The sequence below is a fragment of the Myotis yumanensis genome, unplaced genomic scaffold (assembly GCF_028538775.1).
Source record: "Myotis yumanensis isolate MYYU_CA2020_CCGP unplaced genomic scaffold, mMyoYum1.0.hap1 SCAF_15, whole genome shotgun sequence".
In the NCBI taxonomy this organism is placed as follows: domain Eukaryota; kingdom Metazoa; phylum Chordata; class Mammalia; order Chiroptera; family Vespertilionidae; genus Myotis; species Myotis yumanensis.
In genome coordinates, this window is record NW_027223766.1 from 38,120,100 (window position 1) to 38,144,557 (window position 24,458).

The following is a 24,458-nucleotide window of genomic DNA, read 5'->3' on the forward strand; positions in this document are numbered from 1 at the left end:
CCTAATACAAAAAGCTACATAGACTCTGGCAGCATTTACATGTTTACTGGAGTAAATTCAAAAGACACTCTTGGGATGTCCTGGGAGCTCATATACAAAAAACACAACTTCATTCCTTGACTGCCATCCACTCTGTCTATGCAGCTTCAGCCTCATTAAAAAGCAGTTTTCAAAAGACAGGGAATTATAATCATGTATGTCTTTTGTACTAGTAATATGCTATAGTAGCACAACTTTTAAAAGCAGTTACCATGTTTTACCAAGCACAGTTTTAAGCACTTTACATATTACTAATTAATCTGTAAATAACTCCATGGTTAATACTCTTTTTGTGCCCCTTTTCACATTTAGGTGAACTAAAACAGAGTGGATAAAAAGATTGCCTTAGATGTATTGGATCTCTATTGATAAAACAAGCTTACAACCGCACACATTCGTAAACTTACACTTTCTGTTGGTCAGGAGTCCGGCATGACTTAAAGGTCCTTTGCTCAGGGTCTAACAGGCTGCGACCAAGGTGTCGGTGGGGCTGCATTTTCATCCCCAGCTCATCTGGGAGAGAATCTGCTGCCAAGGTCACTCCGGTGATTGGCAGAAAGACTCTCCCTGCAGCCGAATGATGGGGCCTCTTTTTGCTGGCTTTTGGCTGGAAGCCGCCTTCGGGCCCCAAAGGCCCCCTGCTGCTCCTCCCCACATCGTGTCTCTCACCTTGGGAAGGTTCACCCCACCTGAGTTCACCTGGTAAGGTCAGGCCCACCCAGGTACACTCCCTTCTAGCTCAGATCCAACCAATTTGAGACATTAAGTACATGGACAAAATCTCTTCACCTTGACCATACCCTTCTGGCTAGCAATCCGTCACAAGTGCCACCCGCACGCAAAGGCCTGCACACCAGGAGGTGGTAATAAGGGGGTCACCGGGTCTGTCTGCCCCACCGATCAGTGCTTCTCCCACTTTAATGTATAGCCAACCACCTGGTGGTCCTGATTCTGGTTCAGTAAGTCTGGGCTGGGGCCTGAGAGTCTGCATTTCCAACAAGCCCCCTCCAGTGTGTGTGTGTGTGGGGGGGGGGGGGGACCGCCAAGCATCAGCTCCCGGTTGGTGTGGGGACCGCCAAGGCCCCATAAAGGGAGGAACCAGCAGTTTGAGCTCCTGCCGCTGCTCTCCGCCACTTCGCTACACTTGTCACATCGCCCAGGACTGTATGCGCCCCTGGATGAGTGTTTGCTGGACGTTCTCTCTAATCCGTAGGGATTATTTCTACCAATCACCTGCGTGACCAGTCTCTACTGTCACCTCCCCTCCCTAAACCAGAGAATTTCCGTTTCTTATTGTTTAACATTGAGTCTCCATGGACATTTTCATTTGACCAAAGTGTTTTACCAGAGAAATCTTTTCTTTTTAAAGAAAAGAAAAGGAAGTACAGGTTTTAAACATTTCTCAGTTTTTGAAGATAACTGTTTACTTTGACGAAATGACAAGGATGTAACACATCTTAACTAAAAATGGACTTAGTAGGGGGAAATTATTTTCCTGAAAAGAGGAAAGACAGTGGAATGGACGGTTCTCTTTCAGGAATCCCTCCCAGATGGAAGCTGTTATCTTCTTTCTCTTAAAAAGGCCGCTCAGCCCTGCAGCTTGATGGGCTCTCAGCAGCCAGGGCTCCCCCTGGGGGGTACAAGTGGTGTCGAATGACAGGCAGATGCTAAACAAGATACCTCCCCACAGGGCTTCCCTTGATTCTTTGAGAAAACTTCAATCTCTATTTTAAAAACATACTCAAAACCTGAAGATAAGCTTGTCACAGGGTTCTGAAGTTAACATAACTCAGACTTCCTGCCAGTGACCTAAAACTTAAAATAGTGAATGACTTTTCCAATCCTCTGCCAGCTTGCTGAAGGCTTTCAAAGCAGAGCCAGGGATCCAAGATTGGAGGAGTCTCCAACACTTACCTGGGCACTGGGGAAATAAAGGACAAGATAAATGCCTCCTTATAAAACCACACACAGAAGAGCTGACCCTCTAGCCCAGCCGTGGGAAAACTACGGCCCTCGGGCCGGATCCAGCCCGTTTGAAATGAATAAAACTAAAAAAAAAAAAAAAAAAGACCGTACCCTTTTATGTAATGATGTTTACTTTGAATTTATATTAGTTCACACAAACACTCCATCCATGCTTTTGTTCCGGCCCTCCGGTCCAGTTTAAGAACCCATTGTGGCCCTCGAGTCAAAAAGTTTGCCCACCCCTGTCTAGCCTCTACTGTCACGGGTGCTAACCACATGAGCATTCACGCCCCATTTGATCTTTACCACAATCCTGGCAAACGCATATTTATACTTCCCAATGGGAGCGAGAACTCAGGGAGAGGGAAGTTAAGTGTACTCAAAGGTCACACAGCTAGCTGATGACTAGGCTTAATTTGATCCAAAGTCAGCCTACATGATGCAGAGATGATGGAAAGCACAATATGATGCTAAAGGAGCCCGGCCAGTGTAGCTCAGTGGTTGAGCATCAACCTATGAACCAGGAGGTCAATGGTTCAATTCCCGGTCAAGGGCACATGCCTGGATAACAGGCTTGGTCCCCAGTGGGGGTCGTGCAGGAGACAGCCAATCAATGATTCTCTCTCATCATTGATATTTCTATCTATCTTTCCCTTTCCCTTCCTCTCTAAACTCAATTAAAAATGTTTTAAAAAATACTACTAATAAAAAATAAAAGGGTAAAATATCAACCTAAAGACACTTTAAGAAAAACATAAAAATATAGAAACATCAGTGATGAGAGTGAATCGGCTGCCTCCTGCACTCCCCCTACTGGGGACTGAGCCCACAAGCAGGACATATGCCCCGAGTGCCGACCTTTTGGTTCCTGGGTTGACACTCAACCACTGAGCCACACCTGGCCGGGCAATATTTTACCCTTTTAAACATTTTTTACATTATTAACTAAGTGGGCGTTTAAGAAAGTTCCTGTGAGGAGTGATGAGGTCACCAGAATAGCTTCTGGTGTCATTGAACCTCCTATTGTACAACTGAGCTGGACTGCTACCTGCAGAAATGGTCCGTCCATGAAATTCTTGTGTCACCTTATGCCTCTACCTCTTTACCTGTCTTATAGGTTTATCTAAATTAGCCACTGCTTTTCAACGTTTAGAAAGATTTTTACTGCCACCCTGGCACCAGATTTCTGCACTCACTGTAGCAAACAAGCCACGCAGGTTTATTAGTTTTTTACTAGAGGGTGAACCTCTTTCTTCCATAAAATGTGTTTTTACAAAATCTTTCTACAACCCACCACTGCCAGGCCTTCTCAGTGTTCTTCTTGACTTCCTGCTCGATGGATTCTAACCAATCTCAGCTACTTTTAGTATTCGTTAACTATATGGCAGAGCCTGCCAGTCATCCATGTCCTACTCAACTGAAGATGGAGCTTGAGATTTGACAATGAAGAAGCCAGCCATGACCTTGACTAAATTGAGTTTGGGGCAGAAATAAGAATTGTAAGTTGAATGAGTTGAGAAAGGAATAGGAGGTTATAAATTAAGAAGTGTAGACTACTTTCAAAAGATACCCTTTCCCCAAATTTACTGAGATATAATTGACATATTGTATAAGTTTAAGCTGTAAATGTGTTGGCTTAATACACATATGTCACCAAATTATTACCAGAGTCGAGTTAGGTAACACCTCCATCAGGTCACGTAGAGACACTTGGCTATTAAGGAAAGGAAAGTTTTACAGGAGCAGATAGAAAGTCAGAGCGAAGAAACTCTATATTTAGATCTTGTTTAGAGAGTGGTGTCACAAGCTGTGAAGTTCTGTTTTTCCAGGTGGGGGTGGAGCACAAGGAGGAGAACAGGAATTTATGCGAGCACAGGCATTCGGAGCCCTGACTCTGAAGTCAGTGCCCGGGTTTGAGCCCTGGTAACTCTTGTTGACTCTGTGACATGGCACAACTTAGTCTCCATGACCCAAAATGATGCCCTAATCTTTATCAGAGCCCAGACCTTTCCCCTGACCTCCGATCCCTATCTACTGGATAACTTACCCTGAATGTCCTACAGGTTTCTCTGTAAAGGGGATGGGAAGGAGACCAGAGACCCCTCCCCCAAACATCTTGCCCATGCTGGGGGGAGGGGCCTTTGATAGAAATTATCTCAGCCTCTACTCTTGCCCATATACCATGCTTGAAACCATCCTTTGAACCACCAACATATGAATTTATTAAAATGGACCTGCAATTATGGACCTGGCCTGGTAGCTCAGTTGGATACAGTGTAAGCCAAGGTTGTGGGTTCTATCTCCAAAAAGCAATCAATGAAAAAGAGCAACAACTGATCTCTCTCTCTCTCTCTCTCAAAAATCAATCAATAAATAAAATGAAATAAAGTGCAAATTTGATCAAGCCATTCTACAGGTTAAAACTTCACAATATTTGGATAAAACCTGCATTTCTCATCAGGGCTTTAAGTTCCTCTAAACCAGCAGTTCTCAACCTGTGGGTCGAGACCCCTTTGGCAGTCGAACAACCCTTTCACAGGGGTCGCCTAAGACCATCCTGCATATCAGATATTTACATTACGATTCATAACAGTAGCAACATTACAGTTATGAAGTAGCAACGAAAATAATTTTATGGTTGGGTCACAACATGAGGAACTGTATTTAAAGGGCCAGAAGGTTGAGAACCACTGCAAAACTCTGATCTTATCTATGTAGCTCTCTAGCCTCAAACCTCACTGAGCCTCCTTCCTCAGTCTCTACTGCAGAAGGATGAAATAAAAGCACTACCCGCTCTGTCGTACAGAGAAGGCAGCATGGCTCTTAAGAGGAGAGCCTCTTTTGTTCAAAGACCTTATTGTGTCTCCTGAATATGCAGGGGCAATAGCACCAAGCTTGGTGGGGAATAGGAGGTTAAGGCAAAGTCCCATGGCAGAGCAAGCTTGGAGATGAGGGTGACTGAGGCAGGTGGTAATGGAGTAGAGGAGTCATGGAGAAGTGGTCAGGGAGCTCACAAGGAGAGAGAGTTATAAAACTTTGCAGACCACTGGGAGGATTTTGGCTTTTATTCTGAGGCAAAAACCACAGAAAAATTTTAAACGAAGTGATAGTATCTGACTTCTGTTTTTTAAAGGATCTGGCTAATGTTGAGAATAGACTGGACAGGGTGGAAGCAGGAAGATCAATGAAGGAAACAGCACAATAATTCACACAAGAACTGATGGTGGAATGAGCTGCAAATGGTCCAGGAAGCAGAGGTGGGGAGTTTCATGGCTGTAAAGATGGTTAGAAGTGGCCCAGCCAGTGTGGCTCAATGGATGAGCATGGACCTATGAACCAGAAGGTCATGGTTTGATTCCCAATCAGGGCACATGCCCAAGTTGTGGGCTGGATTCCCAGTGGTGGGGGATGGGGGCATTCAGGAGGTAGCCCATCAATGATTCTCTCTCATCATTAATGATTCTGTCTCTCTCTCCCTCTACAAAATAAAAAAAATTTTTTTGAAAGATGGTGATAAGGGGTCAGAGTCTGGACTCATTTCAAGGTATATACTACATACCTGAATGTAGGATGTGAGAGAAGAAAAGGAGTGAAAGATTACTTCAATTTTTCTTTTTGCCTGAGCAACTGGTAGAACAAAGCTGACTTTGAGCTGAAAAGAGGAATACAATACGGTGAAAAGCTCAAGTTGGAAAGACTGTGAGTTGAGTTTTGTGCCATTAAGATTGAGCTAGCCATTAGACCAGTGGTTCTCAACCTTCCTAATGCCATGACCCTTTACTACAGTTCCTCATGTTGTGGTGACCCCCAATTTCATTGTTACAAATTGAACATAATTAGAGCATCGTGATTAATCACAAAAACAATATGTAATTATATATGTGTTTTCCGATGATCTTAGGCGACCCCTGTGAAAGGGTCATTCGACCCCCAAAGGGGTCGCCACTCACAGGTTGAGAACTGCTGAATTAGACAGATATCCAGTATGGTTGCCTTCCAGGTTGTTGGCTAGACAAGGGCTAGGTCAGGCTGGAGGTACAGGTTTGGGAAGTATCATCATTGGGATGGCATTTAAAGCCTTGAGATCACCAAGGAAGTGAGTGTAAACTGAGCAGTGACGAGGACCCAGGCCGAACCTTGCACACACCATGCTAGGAGCTGAGGAGGGAAGCAGGTACCAGCCGAGGAGACTGAGAGGAAGCGGCCAGTGACATAGGAGGAAAACCAAGAGGGCACTTTGTTCCAGGAGTCAAGTGAAGAAAGCATTTGGAGGAGGAGTGAGTGTGCTAATGTGCCAAATGATGCTTCCCAGGCATCATCTCATATGAACACAATAACAGCACAGGGGAAAGTAAAATCATTGCCATTTCAGACAAGGCAATAGAGTCTCAGAGAACTTAACTTCTTCAAGGGTACACAGGTTCTGAGAGGAGATCCATCATGCAAAACCAATCTGCTTGAACCCATACCTGGGCTACTTACTGGTCACTACACCCTTAAAACCCACATGCTGAGTGTCTGCTGGACCCACAGCACTCTAGAAGATAAAACCATGGGTCTAGAATAGATCCTGAGGGTATGTTCGATACAAGTGATGCCAGGACCTCACCCAAGACCTGTTTCCAGAGGCAGTACTTCACCATCTGTGATCCAAAAAGCTCCACAGGTGATCCAAATGCAATTTATGAACCTAATGTGATCCTCAGTGATGGTAAACCGATGTTCTATGTTCTGGAGGTTCCAGCTAAGTCTGTGTTCAACTCTTCGGTTATCCCTACCAAGTAACTGAGGCCTCACTTGACCCTCACCAGGATGAGGAAACCTTTGAGACGTGGCCTGAAGAGCCTCCTTATAAAGTATCTTAAAATAAAACACTATAAATAAGTTTCTCCTTGAAGCCTCCACTCCCTACAAGTGACTTCACTTGACCCTCCCACCTGAAGACTCACCCTGCCACGGTGCTGGCATCAATCCTGTCCTTGGTCAAACAGAACTATTTAAGAAGCTTCAATTCTCCAACTCCGTGACTCAAAATCAAAATATTAATAATCTTTTATTGAGAGCTTGCATGTGCCAGGCATGGTGTTAAGTGTCAACTCAATTAATCCCTGCCCTGATCCCATGAGGTAAATGCTCTGATAATGGCAATCTGATGGGCAAGGAAAGTGAACCTTAGACAAAATCAATTACATGCCCTAGGTCACCCTGCTAACCAGCAGAGCCTGGGTTTTCACCCTGTTCTGCCCGACCACAGGGTCCATGTTCCTGGTTATTCTAATGACTCGACATCTCCACATGCATGTCCCAGAGCTCCCTCAACTCAAGATGGAAACATTTCCTTCTCACACAGATCCTCTCCTCTTGTCCTCTCCTGGCTTAGGTCACCTCCTCACACCTGTCACTTAAACTGAAACCTCCGGCTCATCCCTGACACCCATCAGCCACAGCAACTCGTTGTTCCCTATGCCCTTTTAATGTTACTCTCGCTGGCTCTCAAATCTTTCATCTTTCAAATCCTCATTTGGTTTTTTCCAAATTTTAGTAATTCGGTATTATTATTAATGTTTTCATTGATTTTTAGAGAGAGAGGAAGGGAAAGGGATAGAGAGAGAGAAACATCAATGAGATACATCCATCCATCTGCTGCCTCCTGCATGCCCCCTACTGGGGATCAAGCCCACAACCCGGGTATGTGCCCTGACCAGGAATGGAACCAGTGACATCACGGCCGATGCTCAACCACTGAACAACACTAGCCGGGCATAATTCGGTATTATTTTAGTAACCCCTGTAAGCAGTCTCTCTACACTAGTCTTACCTTTTTCAAATCCAAACCCCATTTTGCTGGATTAGATTTGATCATTTGTTAACACAAATTTGATATCACACGGAGGCTTAGAATCCTCCAGTGATGTGACAAGTCCCACGTGATAAAACTCGGATTCCTTAGTTAGATGTTCTTCAGGGTATCACTCCGACTTCTTCAAAGGCCTGTCCTGCTGCTTCCTGGCACCTCGTTCTTGCCCCCTAAACACTGCCTGCTCTTCTTTAAAGGTCATAACTGGGTCCAAAGACATGCTACCCTGTGCGGGTTCACCCAGTGCTGCTGTGTTTGTGTGTGAGAAAGGGTATGCACGCATGTGTGCCTGCATGTAACGGTCACCATTTAAACAGTTGGTAAAGTTGCTGTAAAAGTCCAGACCTCTGACTTCTCCTGAAACCTGGCCTCACCACCCTGTGTTGTGTCCCAACCCAACTCACCTGGCATTGACGAGCTCTGCACGACCCCGTAGGCGGTGCAGTTTGTGGTCTCCCCTCGGGGCCGTTAGCCAAGTGCACCTGGGTCCTCCGGCCTTTGTAACGTTGTTCCTGCTGTTTCTTCAGATTGTAGTATCCTTTCGACACCTGGAAAAGCTAGCCACTCTCCCCGCTCCCACCCCCCACCCCCGACTGTCTTGAATTGGCCAGTTTGTGTGTGTGTGTGTTTTAGGAAAGTTAGTTGATACCTTTATTGCTTTCGGGGGGAGGGGTGCTCGGAGTTTGTGGCAGCGCCACTTGAGCTTCGCCATCAGGGCTAACGGCTGCGCCGGGGCCGCTGGCCCCACGGAGGGCGGCCGCGTGCAGATCCGCGGACTTGCTCTTGGCGCCAGATCCCGTGTGGGATGCTGCCCGGGGCCGTTGGCGCTGTGGCCGGTGGTGGGCTTCGCTGGGGGTCTCCGCTTTGAGACGACCGCCACCCCTGGCCTTGGCCGCGGGCTCCACACCGCCGTCCTGCGGGGAATCAGCCGTTGGAGCGAGAGGAGCCGCGGGCCTTCGGGTGATGGGCTCGGGGCTGTCCGGCCGCTGGCTCCTCCCGATGGGGAAGCTGAGCAGTGCCACCGCCTCCCAGTGCAGGCGAGCGGTCGCGGCGGCAGCCCCTCCTCTCCCGGGGCGTCCGGAGCAGGAAAGAGGGAGAAGGAAGGAAAGAGGTGGCCACTTTTTGGCCAGTGACCTGGCCTGGAGGAGGGCGGGGCGGTCCTGAGCCGGCGGGCCCACTCCGCGCACGTTCGGAGGCCGTTAGTGCGCTCGCGACCTCCGACCACAGCCCCCAAGTTCTCCTCATCCTTCCAATGGAATCAGTCACCCTTTGCTGCTCAATGATCCCATAAAGCTTTATGGGAAGCACTTCTTTCGTTTACGTAGAAAGGATCAACACTTGGTTGTTTCACATGAGCTTTGAGCAAATGTCGGTTTCTAAAGTCTGTGCAGCTATACAGCCGGTCATGAGAGTTGGCTCCACCTGACTCCCAAGTGTATCATGCAGAGAAGTGCATACATACCCTCTCCTCCCTAGTATTGCCCATATGCCCAAATAATAATGTTTTTTCAATAAACACAAGAAATTTCATAGGTGGCAATGACTTTATTAATCGGGTCCGCAGCTCCGCCTACAGTCTCTAATCTCATGGTTTTGTAGCAAATTCACACAGTAAACTACTTATTTCACTATATCTTTGAGACTTTATTTTCTCTTTTACATCTTTTCAAGTGGGACACTGCACTCCTAGGAATCTAGGTCTCGGTTCAGAAAAGAGGATACAGCATTTCTATAGTAGTCAGAGGACGCACCACCGTAGGAGACACACGGAGGTTGCGTTAGGGAAGGGATGCTCATTCTCTGCTGGAGAAGTGTGAAGGAAGGTCCACATTTGCCAGGAAGTGAAGTCTCAGAAGGAATAATCCCATTCTTTTAGGAGCTGCCTTTTTTTCCCCCCAAGACTATCTGCTGACAGCTTTAGGCCCCACCCTAGGCAGCTGATTGCAATGCCATGAAAGACTAAGTAACATTTTACTGTCTCCATTTGTTCTCCCTCTATCAGGATTGAATGTGGAGCAGGTGTGGTCAGCAAAGCAGAAACATCCCCTAGAAAACTGTCAGTTAGCCTGATCCTAGTAGGACCTAGACCAGGCGTGGGCAAACTTTTTGACTCGAGGGCCACAATGGGTTCTTAAACTGGACCGGAGGGCCGGAACAAAAGCATGGATGGAGTGTTTGTGTGAACTAATATAAATTCAAAGTAAACATCATTACATAAAAGGGTACGGTCTTTTTTTTTTTTTTTTAGTTTTATTCATTCCAAATGGGCCGTAGTTTGCCCACGGCTGCCCTAGACTAAGCTCCTGGACATCTCTGAGGAACCCCATTCCTTCCCAAGGCGGTACAAGCGTGATGAAGGGAATCTTAACAGGAACCAAGCAGTCTGCACGGTATCTCCATTCCAAGAAAGAATGCCAGAAACTTCAGACTTCAAATTAAATCTTCGTTTGTAACAGTTTTCCCTCCTGTGATCCAGTTTCCTCTTAATTAATCAGGAGGGATTTGGACTATGCATTGTTGGAACTCAGCGTTATCAGATCATGTTGAATTCTGAAATTACTTGGGACAGATTTCTAGATAGAGTAATAAAACCTCTCCCAAATTGTTATAATCCTAGGAGGCAAATGACCTCCATGACGAAAAATTGACATTTTAAAAATAAAGTGGCCTTACTATCAGAAGTAATTAACTTTCATACCTATTTGCACACTATTTGACAGCCTTTTCTATCAGAGAGGTGAACCTCGTGTCAAGATTGGAGAAAAGGATACAGTATTCAGGCCTATAGAACTGCTGTATGAAAAAAATGCATTTGTCTCACTGTAAGAACTATCAGTGCTGAGCTCTGAGCATGTGTTTAGTACACATCATAAATGGTTCTTTTTCAGTCCAAATGACCTATCTATCCCATCCTTTTAAAAAAAACCTATATTTCAATCTTTTCTTCTTTCTGCAAAGGAGGTTGTGTTATTAAAAACAAAAGGTAATGCTTCTTATAGTATTCACTTATTTTATCTTTATATAACAATTTGAAAAGACTGTTATAAATAATCTATGAAATTCAATGTGTGTGTAGGATTAATGTGAAGATTTAAAAACTGATTGGACCAAAGTGTTGACCATGGTCTTAATTTAATATTAACTTAATTTAATATTGTTTATACAATAATTGAGACCTGGGGTTGGAAAACATGACTACTGTCATCCCCTTTATCTGGGCCTCAATTTTCTCATCTGGAAAATAAAGGTTGGATGAGGTGTCTTCTCAGGTCTGTATGGAATAGAGCTGAAGACAAAAGGAAAAGGCAAACTTAGGATCTTTGCTCACTAGGACGAAAAGAGGCACAGGCTTCGAAGCAGACAGACCTGGGTTCAAATCTCAGATCTTATTTGCTTTAGGAAGTTAGATTTCATTGCACTCAGCTATAAAATGGGACCAAGGTATTTTGAGGGCTGATGAGGTTTAAATTAGAACACACCTATAATGTTCCTAGTACAACTTGTGCACATATTTATGCTTCTATAAATGGTAGGACTATATTTTAAGGTGAAGAAAAACATAAGGCTGAGCGCATGATCGATCTAGCAATTTCCACTCTGGCACCTGGAGAAGAAAGGGAGCGAGCAGATCCCTGTCCTTTGCCGGCAGAGATATCCCTCTGCCGTGATGAAACTGGAGCCATCAGGATCTAAAAAAAGCACCCCATCAGGGGGAAGGCACCACATCTTGGCAAGAAATGCTTCACATACTTTCATCGTCACCAAACTCTCTTCCCACCCCACACCCTGCTTCTATTTAAATCCGAGGCACTCCACTGGTCCCCACTCACTTTTCAGGTGCCCAGGCTATCAGCAGGAAGAGAAGGGAGCATGACTACGGGAGAGAAAGGAAGGGAGGAGGGGCCAGCCAAGAGTGCCCTGCGGAAGATACACAGGGCCACCCTGGTGATCAACTTGGCCCGAGGTTGGCAGCAGTGGGCAAATGAGAACAGCACGAGGCAGGCCCAGGAGCCCGCAGGCTGGCTGCCCGGAGGGACCCAGGACCCACCTCAAGATCCTAAACCAGTGATACATCCCACTCCCCACCAGAAAGCCCAGAGCGCCCCCAAGTCTGCCTCCCTAAAGCCAGAGGGACCTGGGGAAGGACAGAGCTCAGGGGAGGCCTCGGAGGTCTCCCCTATCAAAAGGAAAGAGGTGACCAAAACAGTTGTCAGCAAAGCTTATGAGAGAGGAGGAGACGTGAGCCACCTCAGCCACCGGTACGAGAAGGACGGCGGCACAGATGGCCCTGGGCAGCCGGAGGATGACATCGACAGGATCCTCCACAGCCACGGCTCCCCCACACGGAGGAGAAAGTGCTGCAACCTGGTATCCGAGCTGACCAAAGGCTGGAAGGAGATGGAGCAGGACGAGCCCAAGTGGAGGAGCGACAGCATAGACACGGAGGACAGCGGCTACGGAGGGGAGACGGAGGACAGGCCCGAGCAGGACGGAGAGCAGGTGGCCGCCGCCCGAATCAAAAGGCCCTTGCCCTCCCAGTAAGTGCATTCATCCGCGGGCTCCTTGGACTGCCCTTGAGCCCCAGCCAGCTCTGGGAGCCCAGCGAGCAGGGCAGTAGCATGGAAGTTAGAGTGATTCTCAAAGACTGGCAGGCAGGGAGGGCCTGGGAGAAGGCATGCCCCAGAGCTAGACGGGCAGCACCCAGCTCAGACAAGGACCTTTGGGTAGAGCGCCTCCACTAGGCTGTCTCTCCTTTCCCTTCGAACTCAACACTCAAGTGTTAGCCTCCACAAAAGTGAAACCACCAGAGAGGGTTGGTGGGTGCTTTGGGTAAAATTTTAAAATCAATTGTATAATGAGTAGCAAATTGGCTTCTCTGTAGAGGAAAGTGCTTGCTGGTAGATTGACTGGCGAGACCTTTCCTTTGTTCCAAATCCATCTGAATTTTATCAGGGGTCACATCTCCCCCAATAGTGCCCATGGCGCACAGATCCACGTCTCTGTGACCTGTAATCAGGTAGGGGGCTGCTATCTATCGAGAGCAAGCTCTCAAGTCAGACAGACCCAAGTCCAAATGCCAGCTCTAGCCTGACTGTAGTCAATGACACTGTATTACATGCTTGAAAGTTGCTAAGAGTAGATCTTAAATGTTCTACACACACATACACACACACCCTGATTATTTTTCTAAGCCTATTTCTTCCTTTTTAAAACAATTTTTATTGTTGAAAGTATTACATATGTCCCCCCTTTTCCCCATTGACCCCTTCTAGCCTGCACCCTTCACCCCCTCCGCCCCAGCCTTCACCACACTATTGTCTGTGTCCACGCGTTATGCATATATGCATACAAGTTCTTTGGTTCTTAATCTCTTCCCACACACCTATCCCACCTTCCCTCTTGGATTATTTCCTCCTTTGTAAAATGATGGCAACAGTAATCTCTCGGGATAAATTCTACTGTATTGAGAGAAGTAAATGAGAGTAAGGCTGCCAAGTACTCAGCACAGTGCCTGCCATATATGCTCAGTATATGAAAGCTGCTATTATTCATATAGATTCCATTATTTAGCACTTATTCAAACTTTCAGAAAGAAAGGCATCTGTAAACAAAGAGAAATGCTATTAAAGCTAGGTAATTCAAATACCACAATCCTAAAATATTTAGATGCTAAACATGTACATACACACACATGTGTGTACACACAGATGGAAACTACCACACTTATTCAGACAAGAAACACACGCTTTGTTTTAAGACATTAACTCCACCTCTACATACTAGCAAGTCAGGATATCTCACTCCACAACACAGGATATCACAATATGGGAAAAGTCACTGATGTAATGAATGCCTTTAAACTAACTCCCTCTGGGAACAGTGAGATGTGTAGGTGTGCTTTTCAAGTTTTATGAAACAACCAGAAACTAAAGAACATAATTGGTTACCTAATTTGACAAAGAGCTGTCTTACAGTGTGTTACTTTACAGGTATTTTGAAGGAATTAGAACTACTATATTGCAAACTTTCAAGAAAAATAAAATGTCAAACAGATCATTTTAACAATCCCTTGTGCATTTAGTGTGCTCTATGGGTATTTTACACGCTTTTCCCTTTTAACGCTTATAATCCTATGAAGAACTACCCCATTTTAGGCAGGAGAGCACTGAAGCTTGGAGGGGAAGTTTACCTAGCAGGTTAGTGACAAAGCTGAGACATGCCTGTCTCCCAATGCAATTCTTAGACATGGTGCCCACTCTCATGCAGTGCCTTGAAGATGTGACCAGAGATTTGGATTTGTGCTCTACTTATATTTAAATAGGAATTCATAATCAGAATTATTCTACCAGAAATACAGGCTGTGTGTGTGTGATTGTGTGTTAGAAAGAGAATAGAGCCCAAAAGAATAAAGACTGAGCTTGGCACACTGAAGAGCTTCCTGTCAGCACATATGAATTGGCCAGAGGCAAGGAGCTGACAGCTGGGACCAATCTCCAATTCATGTACTTTCCTCTGGTATTTGTCTGAGCACTCTTCATATGTTTATCCATTCAATCCTCACAGCACTCTCACAGGGTAAGTATAATCATTACCCACACTCCATAGATGAGAACACGAGACAAAGGAATATTAGGGAATGTGTATAAGATTGCACAGCCCACTGGATTTGAACCCAGGCTTCTGGTCTAGAGCCCACGCTCTTGACCACAGCTCTAAGCTCTCTGTTCTTGCATTCAGGGCCTGTCTCAGGGTTCCTGAAATCAGGCATGCACATGGTCACCTTCTTAGCGTGATGGAGAGGAGCTTAATCATTGAATGAGAGATGGATTTGAATCACAGTTACGTTGGCAAATCCTAAATCTCTTTGTCCTCATCTAAAAATAGAGATGAGAACTATTTATTTTCATAATAATTATGTAAAGCAATGGACCCAGAGGAGTTACTGAATAAGTTATACTCATTCCAATGCAGGGGGCCAGCCCTGGTGATCCCAGCCCTTCAAGGTGCTAGGAGCTTGGCTCTCAGGTTTGGCCAGGGGGGAGTGGGAATGAAATCTCTCCTTCCTTCTTTGGTTCCTTTCCCTCTGTCTTACAAGTACACAGGGCACCAAAATGTGTGCAGCCACAACAGCTCTTAATGTCGGCGGTTATCCTAACTGTGCTCAGAAGGCTTCAGTGGGAGCCTATGGGACTCTCAAATCCTGCTTGAGAAACGAATGTGGCATTACTTAAAGTAATAGAAAAGTTTTCACTTACTTTTAATTAAACATTCTTTCCCCATATCCAACAATAGGGAGAAAATTATGTATCATGAATATTTAAGTAGAAAGAGAGTTTTGTTGGTAGTTAATAGAAACAAACAAGTCAGTTTTGGTTAAAAAGAGAGATATCCCTTACAAACAGTGGTTTTGCTAACTGGGGTTTTAGTCTGAAGATGGTTTATAGTGTATACTTCATTTTAAAAATATTTAGCCTTTTATTGTATAGCCATGATTTGTTCATTCTAGCTCCTTTAAACAAAGGACATTGGGTCCTTCTCCCATACAGAAATAGTGAAATATTAAAGAGCCAATCACTCATCCATCCTCTCCTCCAAGTTTGATTTAATAAAAATACTAGTAGTTGAGCATGATGGTGTCATCTTATAGATACGGGAACTAACATACAGATAGTAAGGAATGTGTCTCAATCAGAGTTAGTAAGTGATGATCTGGGAAGGCCGATGCCAGAGCTTGTGTTCTTAACCACCTGCTAAACTGATTCAGTAGAGAGCAGACACAAGGAATAAAATAGAGATCAAAGTGTCAGCTTAATTAATGGAATCCCAATAACTCCCAAACTGTAGGGGTTTGGTTCAACTATGTAGATTGAAGGACTTTGATAAAAACAAAGGCAACAGTGTGGCTTTCTATTACTTGCTCTCCATCCTAGAGTTTAGACCCCCCTTTCCATGGACTCAAGGTCAGTTACCAACCTGCACGGAGAATCGCAGGCCTGGCTCTCAAACCTGGTTGATAACAGGAGAGCAAAATTATTATTATTTTAAAAATATTTTTATTGATTTCAGAGAGGAAGAGAGAGGGAGAGATAGAAACATCAATGATGAGAAAATCATTGATCGGCTGCCTCCTGCACGCCCCCTACTGGGGATCTAGCCCACAACCCAAGCATGTGCCCTTGACCGGAATTGAACCTAGGACCCTTTCAGTCCACAGGCCAACCCTCTATCCACTGAGCCAAACTAGCTAGGGCAAATTATTGATCAAAGATAGAGACCCTACCTTTTGAATGCAGTCACCCTGCTTCTGATAAATGTGACCCTGTGGATGTCATGCTCCCATGATGTCAACTTGGCTATACTTCCTGTGGAAAAGAGCAAGAAAAGAAAAGCACAGAGAAGCAGATTATCCCCAGGATGTCCCTGAGAAGCTGGAAAAGAGATAATAAAGAAACTAAAAAGATAAATTTGGATTAAATATTACTATCTGCAATGTTGAATATTGCTTTGCTTTACTGACAGAGAAATGTTCCTGGGCAGTGAAGAGAAATCCTCCCTTCACAGTCTATGAGTGGGACAACCAGAGCAGATCTCCACCTTCTTGATAGAGATTCAAGACTTAGACCAGGAAAGTTCACCTATAGGCCCCTTGACTGAGGCTGGTGATCCAGATGAGATCAGAGAGAGTGTTTTCCATGTCAATGAACTTGGTTAGGTTTGAAATATACCTTTAGGACTTTCATTTGCTGTGGGTTTTGTTCATACTTAATAATTTACTCACATAATTATTGCACCAAAATGATAACATTGGTTCTCATATTCTCATCATGTAACTAATGAGCCACATTCACATAAGAAAGCAACACTCAAACTGATGTCATTTTTAAAGTTGACAAATAAGGAATACATTTCAGAATTTATTTCAACGAATAAACTTAGACTTTCCAACATAGAATGCTTATAATGCCTAGTAGAATTAGTTACCTTGCACATACCAGGACAGGGGAAATTTTTATTGATCAAATATAAGGGAATTTGTTTATTGATAATGAAGAAACTAAAAAGATAAATTTGGATTAAATATTACTATCTGCAATGTTGAATATTGCTTTGCTTCTTATAAATTTATACTAGAATGTCTTCCTAAATCTCAATCTAAACTATTATGCACATTTTTACTTGTAAATTAAAACAAAAACAAGATAAGCTGTATATTGATTCTTATATTCACTGACCAAGAAGATACTTAAGATATAAGTCTTTCTAATCCTGATTTAAAACTGCTATTTTTAGACTTTTTAAAAACTGGAAAGACAAAAAGGATATAGAACTTTTGTGAGATAGAGAAAAATTTAATACTCAATAAGGTATATAGCTTTATTTTTAAAGTCTTGCTTATAGAACCAATTCATATGTTTTCCTTCCCTCCTATTATTGAGAATTACAATTTGACAATATGACAAATACACATTAATATTTAAAAGGTGCTTCTTTTAGAAGATAAATGTTTTTCTTCTTCATAGATTTATAACCTCACCAACCCCAATCTTTTTTCCAAATGACATAGAATTTCAAAACTCAGGGAATCTAAGTTCCTAATTAAAATTAGAAGAAAAAAAAACTACTTCAAAGAATCAGAGACCCAGCTAAAATATGGTGAAACAAATTACCTCTGGATGCTAATCTGAGATTTTTCTTAATTTTTACTTTCTCTAAATTATAAAATCAATATAATACCTAGATGAATTTTTTTAAAGATGAAAAAAAATAAATTATCATCTGGATACCAACATAATTATTTCCAATTGTGCATATACCATTGATTCCTTCAGCCTGGTGCATACACATTTTACACAGTTGAAATCATACCACATACTCAAATTTGTACTCTGATTTTCATGAATATCTTTTTAGTGATTATTTGCTGTTTTTCTTCTCATTATTGAATACCCAATATGTAATTAAAACAGTGTCTGGCACACAGTAGGTATCATAAATACTTTAATAAAGAATGAAAAAAAAATGTCAAAGTGCCCAGAAGCTCCTTAAAGGGAGGATGTGTTGTGTATTTTACTATAGGACAGAACTATAGCTGGTGCTCAGGAGACAAAAAGTATGAGTTAGCGGATAATGTTTTTCTTTTCACTTTCTTCTGAGAATTTCCCAGCCTCAAGTCAACTATGTATGACCTTTGGGTTCTGCAGGGATGGCCCTGGGCTTGCTATTAAAGGCTATGCCTGTCATAGATTGCCATGGTCCCAAGGGCACAGGTGTTTGCTCTCCTTTGATAATGAGATCAAGCAGCCAACAGTCTGGACAGCTGAACAGGGACAGTCTGTGGAGAAGGAGGAGATGATGAGGACCAGCAGGGCAGAGAAATCCATTTCACTTCAATGTGATGCAATTCCTAGCATTTTTCCATACATATATGATATTTTAAAGTTGTAATAATTGTCCATAGTTTTTGAATGCTGCTTTTTCCCAGTTAACGTTGTCATGTACTTTTGTTCATGTGCTACAAAGAATAGCAGTGTTATATGTAGCAGTGTATTCCTAGTTTGAATTTTATTGTCATAGGGTAGGTAGGACTTTTGGAAACATAAAGCATGGGAATTAATGAAAGTTCGCCCTCTAGTGGATGTCATTCCTTTCTTGAAAACAATGCTAATACACATACGTGTGCCATCCTATGCATCTATTAGCCTCCTGCATTTGAATAACCAGATTTCAGGAGGTGAGTCTGTATAGTGAGGAATACCCACATCTGAATCTGTTCCTGGGTTTTGAAAAGTGAATTGTGGGAGTTTGGGTAGGAGGGCTACTTAGTTCAGGCCAGCCATGCTCCTGAGCAAATTCAGTACTACTCTACCTCTCCAACCCCAATGCTTCCAGACATGAGGCCACTTGACTTTCAGGAGGAGGAATGGTTGGTCACTTGTGAGGATGAGGAATATGAAGCTCTGGCTTTCAGATAGTCTAACAGATCATGTTTTCTCATGAAGGCAAAGGAGATCTAGGGAAAAAGTCTAGGAGATTAGAGATACAGAAAGGACAGGGAGGTCTTTTAAAGACAAACTGCCTATTTTAAAATTAGGCCTGCACCCAGGACACTTGCCAACACAGTTATTTTTTTTTTATAATAAAAAAATGCATTCCAAATTGCAAGGACATACATACACATGTGACATAACTCCCTCCATGCTGAACGGCATCATGGCACAGTGGAAATAACTTTAGCCTCAGAATACCAGCACATTATGTTCAATACATGGTACTATTGCTAGCCAGTGTCTTCTATCTATACAACTTGATATTTTAAAATTGTGGCACACCACTGATACTAGTATAGATTCGATCTCATTAAAAATCCATAGATGAAAATCTACATGTAAGTGAAGATTACAATGTATGTGTGCTGGTATAAACCTTATTTTGGGGGAAATAGCTGGTTTTTGAAGTTCTATATAATGTAGATTTATATACTTAACTAGAGGCCAAGTGCATGAAATTTGTGCACAGGTAGGGTCCCTAGCGGTTGCTGGCCGCCAGCCAGGGCCTCCCTTCCCTGGCTGCCAGCTGGGGCCTTCCTTCATTCCATGCCACCCCTTGGTGGTCAGCACACGTCACAGCGAGTGATCGAACTCCCAGTTGGTTGAACTCCAGAGGAGACACTTTGCATATTAGGCTTTTATATATATAGATACATTCATGATTCCAGTTTTAAAATGTTCTTAATATGCAATTTAAGACACATGTATTTGCATTACATTTGTGTAAGGAAGCTTTTTTCTTAAAATAGTTTAGTATTATTATTTTATGGTGCTTAAAACCTTACTGTTATTCAGATAAAATAATCTAGAAGGCCATACACCAAACTAAAAACAATGGTATTTTTCTTCTTTCATTTCTAATTTCTTTGTATTATGTTTATATGTTTTTTTCATAATGAAAAAAAAAAAGAGAGACTTACGTTATGATGCATATGTGCAGGAAGCACACGAGAGAGCAACACCTGTGTGGTAAAATATCAGTGTGTTGATCCTTCACACTTTTTCTCCTTTAGGGCAAATAGATTTACAGAGAAACTCAACCGCAAGGCCCAACGGAAATGCAGTCAATTGCAGGACCTGAAAGGAAAATGGCAACAGTGGGCTGATGAACACATACAATCCCAGAAGCTCAACCCTTTCAGTGAAGAATTTGATTATCAGCTGGCCATGTCCAGCCGCCTCCACAAGGGAGACGAAGGCTACGGCCGTCCCAAGGAGGGAACCAAAACAGCCGAGAGGGCCAAGCGAGCCGAGGAACACATCCATCGGGAAATTATGGACATGTGCTTCATTATCCGCACAATGGCTCGCCACAGACGTGATGGCAAGATCCAGGTCACTTTCGGAGATCTTTTTGACAGATATGTTCGTATTTCAGATAAAGTGGTGGGCATACTCATGCGTGCCAGAAAACACGGACTGGTGGACTTCGAAGGAGAGATGCTATGGCAAGGCCGAGATGACCATGTTGTGATTACTCTACTCGAGTGAACCTTCCACAGCAAAAGCCAAACTTGATCCACTATTGTCTTAATGCTAAATGCTAATTTAGTCAAATTAAAATGCAAACTGTTCTGTAATAAGTAGGATATATTAAACAATTTTTACATGAATAACTTCTGGGTACTCTATTTCTAAGGAAGTTTGAAGATTTTTGATAAAGCACACACAAACCTTTGAAATTCTACTTATCCTTTTAGGCAATAATATTTGGCTATTCATTGCAGATATTATTATAGATTTTTAATGAAATAATTACTACCTCTAAGAAGAGTGCTGAGTTTAGGTACATATCAGCAGTGCATATTATTATGTCATTTTTCAGGAAAAAAAGAATTCCATTAAGTTTGGCAAAACAAATCTTAAACTTTTCTAAGAAGCTTGACTTTGTACTATTATTTTAATCATAGTATCATTTACAAAATAGGCACACAAATAAAAAATTAAGATTTCAAATAAAGCAATGAAATTGTTCAAATTTCTCTGTGGGCTTCTTATGATTTAATAGGTTTCCACAGTTAGCCATGCCTCTTTGTCATTTGTGCAAATCACATGAAAACAGACATCACTGGTGGTCTTGGAACCAACCAATAGGAAAGGCGGTTATGTTCACTTTTGCTATAAAAGTAAAACAGAGATGAGAGATCAGATTTAACAGCCCCCAAAGGACTTCTTGGAGAAGTTTATTTTTTCTCAAAACTGTAATGTCATGCTGCTTACATTTATGTCAACATATAATGAAGTAGTAGTACAGAAAATTCTACAATAAAGTAGAATGTTTATGTACCTTTTCTTCATACTCTAACAAACTTTATAAAATACCTGAAAATTATAAAACAGCAATATTAGACCTGCCACAGTGAAAAAGTTAGTTTAATATGATGCCAAAGAAATATTTGACACTAAACAGCTATTTGTCATTTTTTTCTCAGATTTAATGTTCTTTATATAATTATAAAAACAAACTAAAAAAATGTGATTGTAATTCTTACTGAATTCAATAAAAATTACTAAATTATATAGCACTTTGGTGTTAAATATAGAAATTAATGTCAAATTATGATACCTCAAAATAATAAATTCATAATTGTTAGGTATTGTTCACTATAAATATGGATTAAAGTACTATTGAAATTAGTTGTTTTCATTTATGATTCTTTTAAAATTAAAGTTCCAATAACTTCTTAAAGGGGGCTTGTATATTTGTTTTTATATAATTTAATAATATAATTTGTAATTTAACAAATGACCAATATTCCTAAGTAGGATTTCATGTAAGATGTACACTTCTATCATAACCATGAACCGATGTCAAAATTCTAAGATATGGTACAAGAATAAGACATTTTCTTGTATTTCCTGTTCTTGTGTTTAGAACACTAGCTTCCTTAGAGGAAAATGACTGCTATGGGACAGATTTTTATCTTAAAAATCCCATGGTAGAAAAACCCAGTGGAAAATTTAGGGCTTTTAGAGAGAGAGAAAAAAAGAAGAACTCAGAGGGCAAACAAACTAATGAAAGTCCTCATATTTTCATAATCACCAAAATAGTCTATGAAAGAATTATAATAAAATATACTATCAATGGCATTTTACTATTGGTAGTTCTAAACTTCCAATAATGGGTCCTATATAATTGGCTTCCAGATCTTCAGGATTTTCCTTTACCAAACTTTCCATAAGATATTTAAAGAGTTTCTGGGTTGTTGACATGTACTATATTTTACCACTTCGGTCTGGACCTCCAAATGTTTGATGGCTGATAACCCGAAGTTTTATGACTTCTTCCTTCTCAAGTTCACCCTGGCCACTTACACCAACAGGAGAGAAGTTCTGTGCTTGGGGTTTCTTCCTTCCCCCACAGTTGAAAAATGAGGCTGGACCTATATTCTTAGTTTGCCTTTTTGCTTTTTCCTTTCCCTTCCCAAATTCAAGTTGTTTTCTTCTTTACTTCTACCAACAGGTGTACCTATCAGGTGCTGTGGGAATAATTCTGGGTAAACTAGAATTTTGTGTTTCAGGGACTCAGGGAACAACTGCTGTACTTTCTCTCTTAAGTCACTCTGTTGGGGGATTATAAAAGAAGAGACCATCTGGTCCATACTAAAGTGGCCTCTTAATGCAGATGATTCCGTGGGATTCCTAGAATATTTATTTTCATTCCCATTACCTAGGATATTTCTTAGTACACAATTTATAAATGTGCTATGTGACCTAACCTTAGTCTAGGGCAGTGGTTCTCAACTTTGGCTGCACATTAGAATCACCTAGGAATCTTTTTAAAATCTGATTTCTGGGCCTCATCCTCCAGAAATTCTGTTTCTTCGTTACTATTATTGTGGCCTCACCCCATAACAAAGAAACAGGATTTCCAGAGGATGAGGCCCAGAAATCAGGATTTTAAAAAGATTCCCCGGTGATTCTAATGTGCAGCCAAGGTTGAGAACCACTGTAGACATTTTCAGAATGCTGTGGTTGACAATCATCCCAACAAGGGTTAGCTGATAACATGTATGCCCAGATTTTGAGGGCATGTCAGTATCTTACAAGATTACATAGCATTTACTTTTTGACCAAGATATTTCACTCTTTAAAACTCCCCTGAAGATACTACTCAAACAATATGAAAATACATATGTGTAATGCATTATTTTTAATTGCAAGTCACTGGAAAGAACCTAATACATATGGGAAAATGATAGAATAAAATATGGTACATCCATATAATGTATGCAGCTCTAAAAAAGGAAGATCTTTAAGAACTGAAATAGTTATTTTTAGAGAGCATGTGTGTATACACACACTAGATTTTGTACACACATATGTACACACCCTGGATTATATGTGTGAACATGTCATATATATACACTGAGTGGCCAGATTACTATGACCACCTGACGTTTGTAGGCAAATTAGCTATAATTTCCCGCTGAAGTTGCTAGAGGGCCAGATCATTATAAACATCTGAATAGCACAACATACCTAAGTATCATTGCTGATCAAGTTCATCCTATCATGTTGATGGCATATCCCAATGGAGATGGCTTCTTCCAACAAGACAATGTGCCATGCCACGGTGCTCGTATTGTGCAGGAGTGGTTTCAAGAACATGAGGGAGACTTTACCTTGCTTAGGTGGCCCCCACGATCATCAGATCTCAATCCAATTGAGCATTTGTGGGACGAAGTTAAAAGAGCCATCAGGCAGTTGGTTCCACAACCATCAAATCTCACAGAACTGGACAGTGCTATTCATCAGGCATGGTGTCAGATTCTTCGCCATCACCTTTCAATATCTTGTGGAGTCAATGCCAAGAAGAATTGCCCAGTATTGAAGGCAAAAGGTGGCCCAACGAAGTACTGATGGGGTGGTCATAATAACCTGGCCACTCAGTGAATATAAAACCTCCATTTTGAAAATAGGGATGGGTGGAAATAAGTTGAAAGAGATAGAAAAAAGTTCTGTAGAATTTGGATTTTGGAACCTTTTAAATGTTACATATACAAAAAATAAAATTAAACAAATGAATAGGAAAAATAAAAAATGAATACAAAAATAATAACCGTAATTCTATTTCAAATGATTAAAATAAGCACACAGGAAGGAAAAAGAAATATACATAACTTTTGAATACAATCTAGAGACAAGCTGCAAATGCTAAAATCTAATTTTGTTTGTGAGGGTATGGGTGTACAATTCTGAAACTATGTTTTAGATGAAGAAAATGAGTAAACATACTGATGTCCTCGGTGTGGGAGAAGAGACACAAACATGGAGAGGAAAGACGAGGAAGAATCTGTAATGCTAAACTGGTTAGAAGTATCGGTGTGCATTTGTGATGTGTGCATTTATTTCCTACCTGTTTCCCGAGAGGCCCTACAAGCAATGCCGCCCCGGCAGCAACACGCTAACATCCAGATTTCAAAATGCCATCCTCCTTAAAAGAAAACATGTCTACTTGGAGAAATGACTAATTCTAGGATGGGGTTACAGAAAGTATAGTTAAGTTTGGAACATTGTGTTGCACCAGAAGCAAGCAAGGTTCAAAG

The 24,458-nt window shown here is 42.0% G+C and overlaps 2 protein-coding genes across 4 annotated transcripts in view; one reads left to right on the plus strand and one right to left on the minus strand.

The window, feature by feature from the left end:
• The first annotated feature begins 11,679 nt into the window (after window positions 1-11,679).
• ABRA (actin binding Rho activating protein) lies at window positions 11,680-21,569 on the plus strand. Its single transcript, XM_070392155.1, has 2 exons — window positions 11,680-12,399; window positions 19,923-21,569. The coding sequence occupies exons 1-2, from the start codon at window positions 11,732-11,734 to the stop codon at window positions 20,398-20,400; spliced, it is 1,146 nt and encodes a 381-aa protein (XP_070248256.1). The 5' UTR covers window positions 11,680-11,731; the 3' UTR covers window positions 20,401-21,569.
• OXR1 (oxidation resistance 1) overlaps window positions 17,844-24,458 on the minus strand; it is a 318,551-nt gene continuing 311,936 nt past the window's right edge. For all 3 annotated transcript variants that reach the window (XM_070392152.1, XM_070392154.1, XM_070392153.1), the window contains 2 exons: window positions 19,830-19,986; window positions 17,844-18,194 (listed from right to left, as the gene is read on the minus strand). The gene's annotated coding sequence lies outside the window, so the exon portion shown is untranslated. The remainder of the gene's footprint in view (window positions 18,195-19,829; window positions 19,987-24,458) is intronic.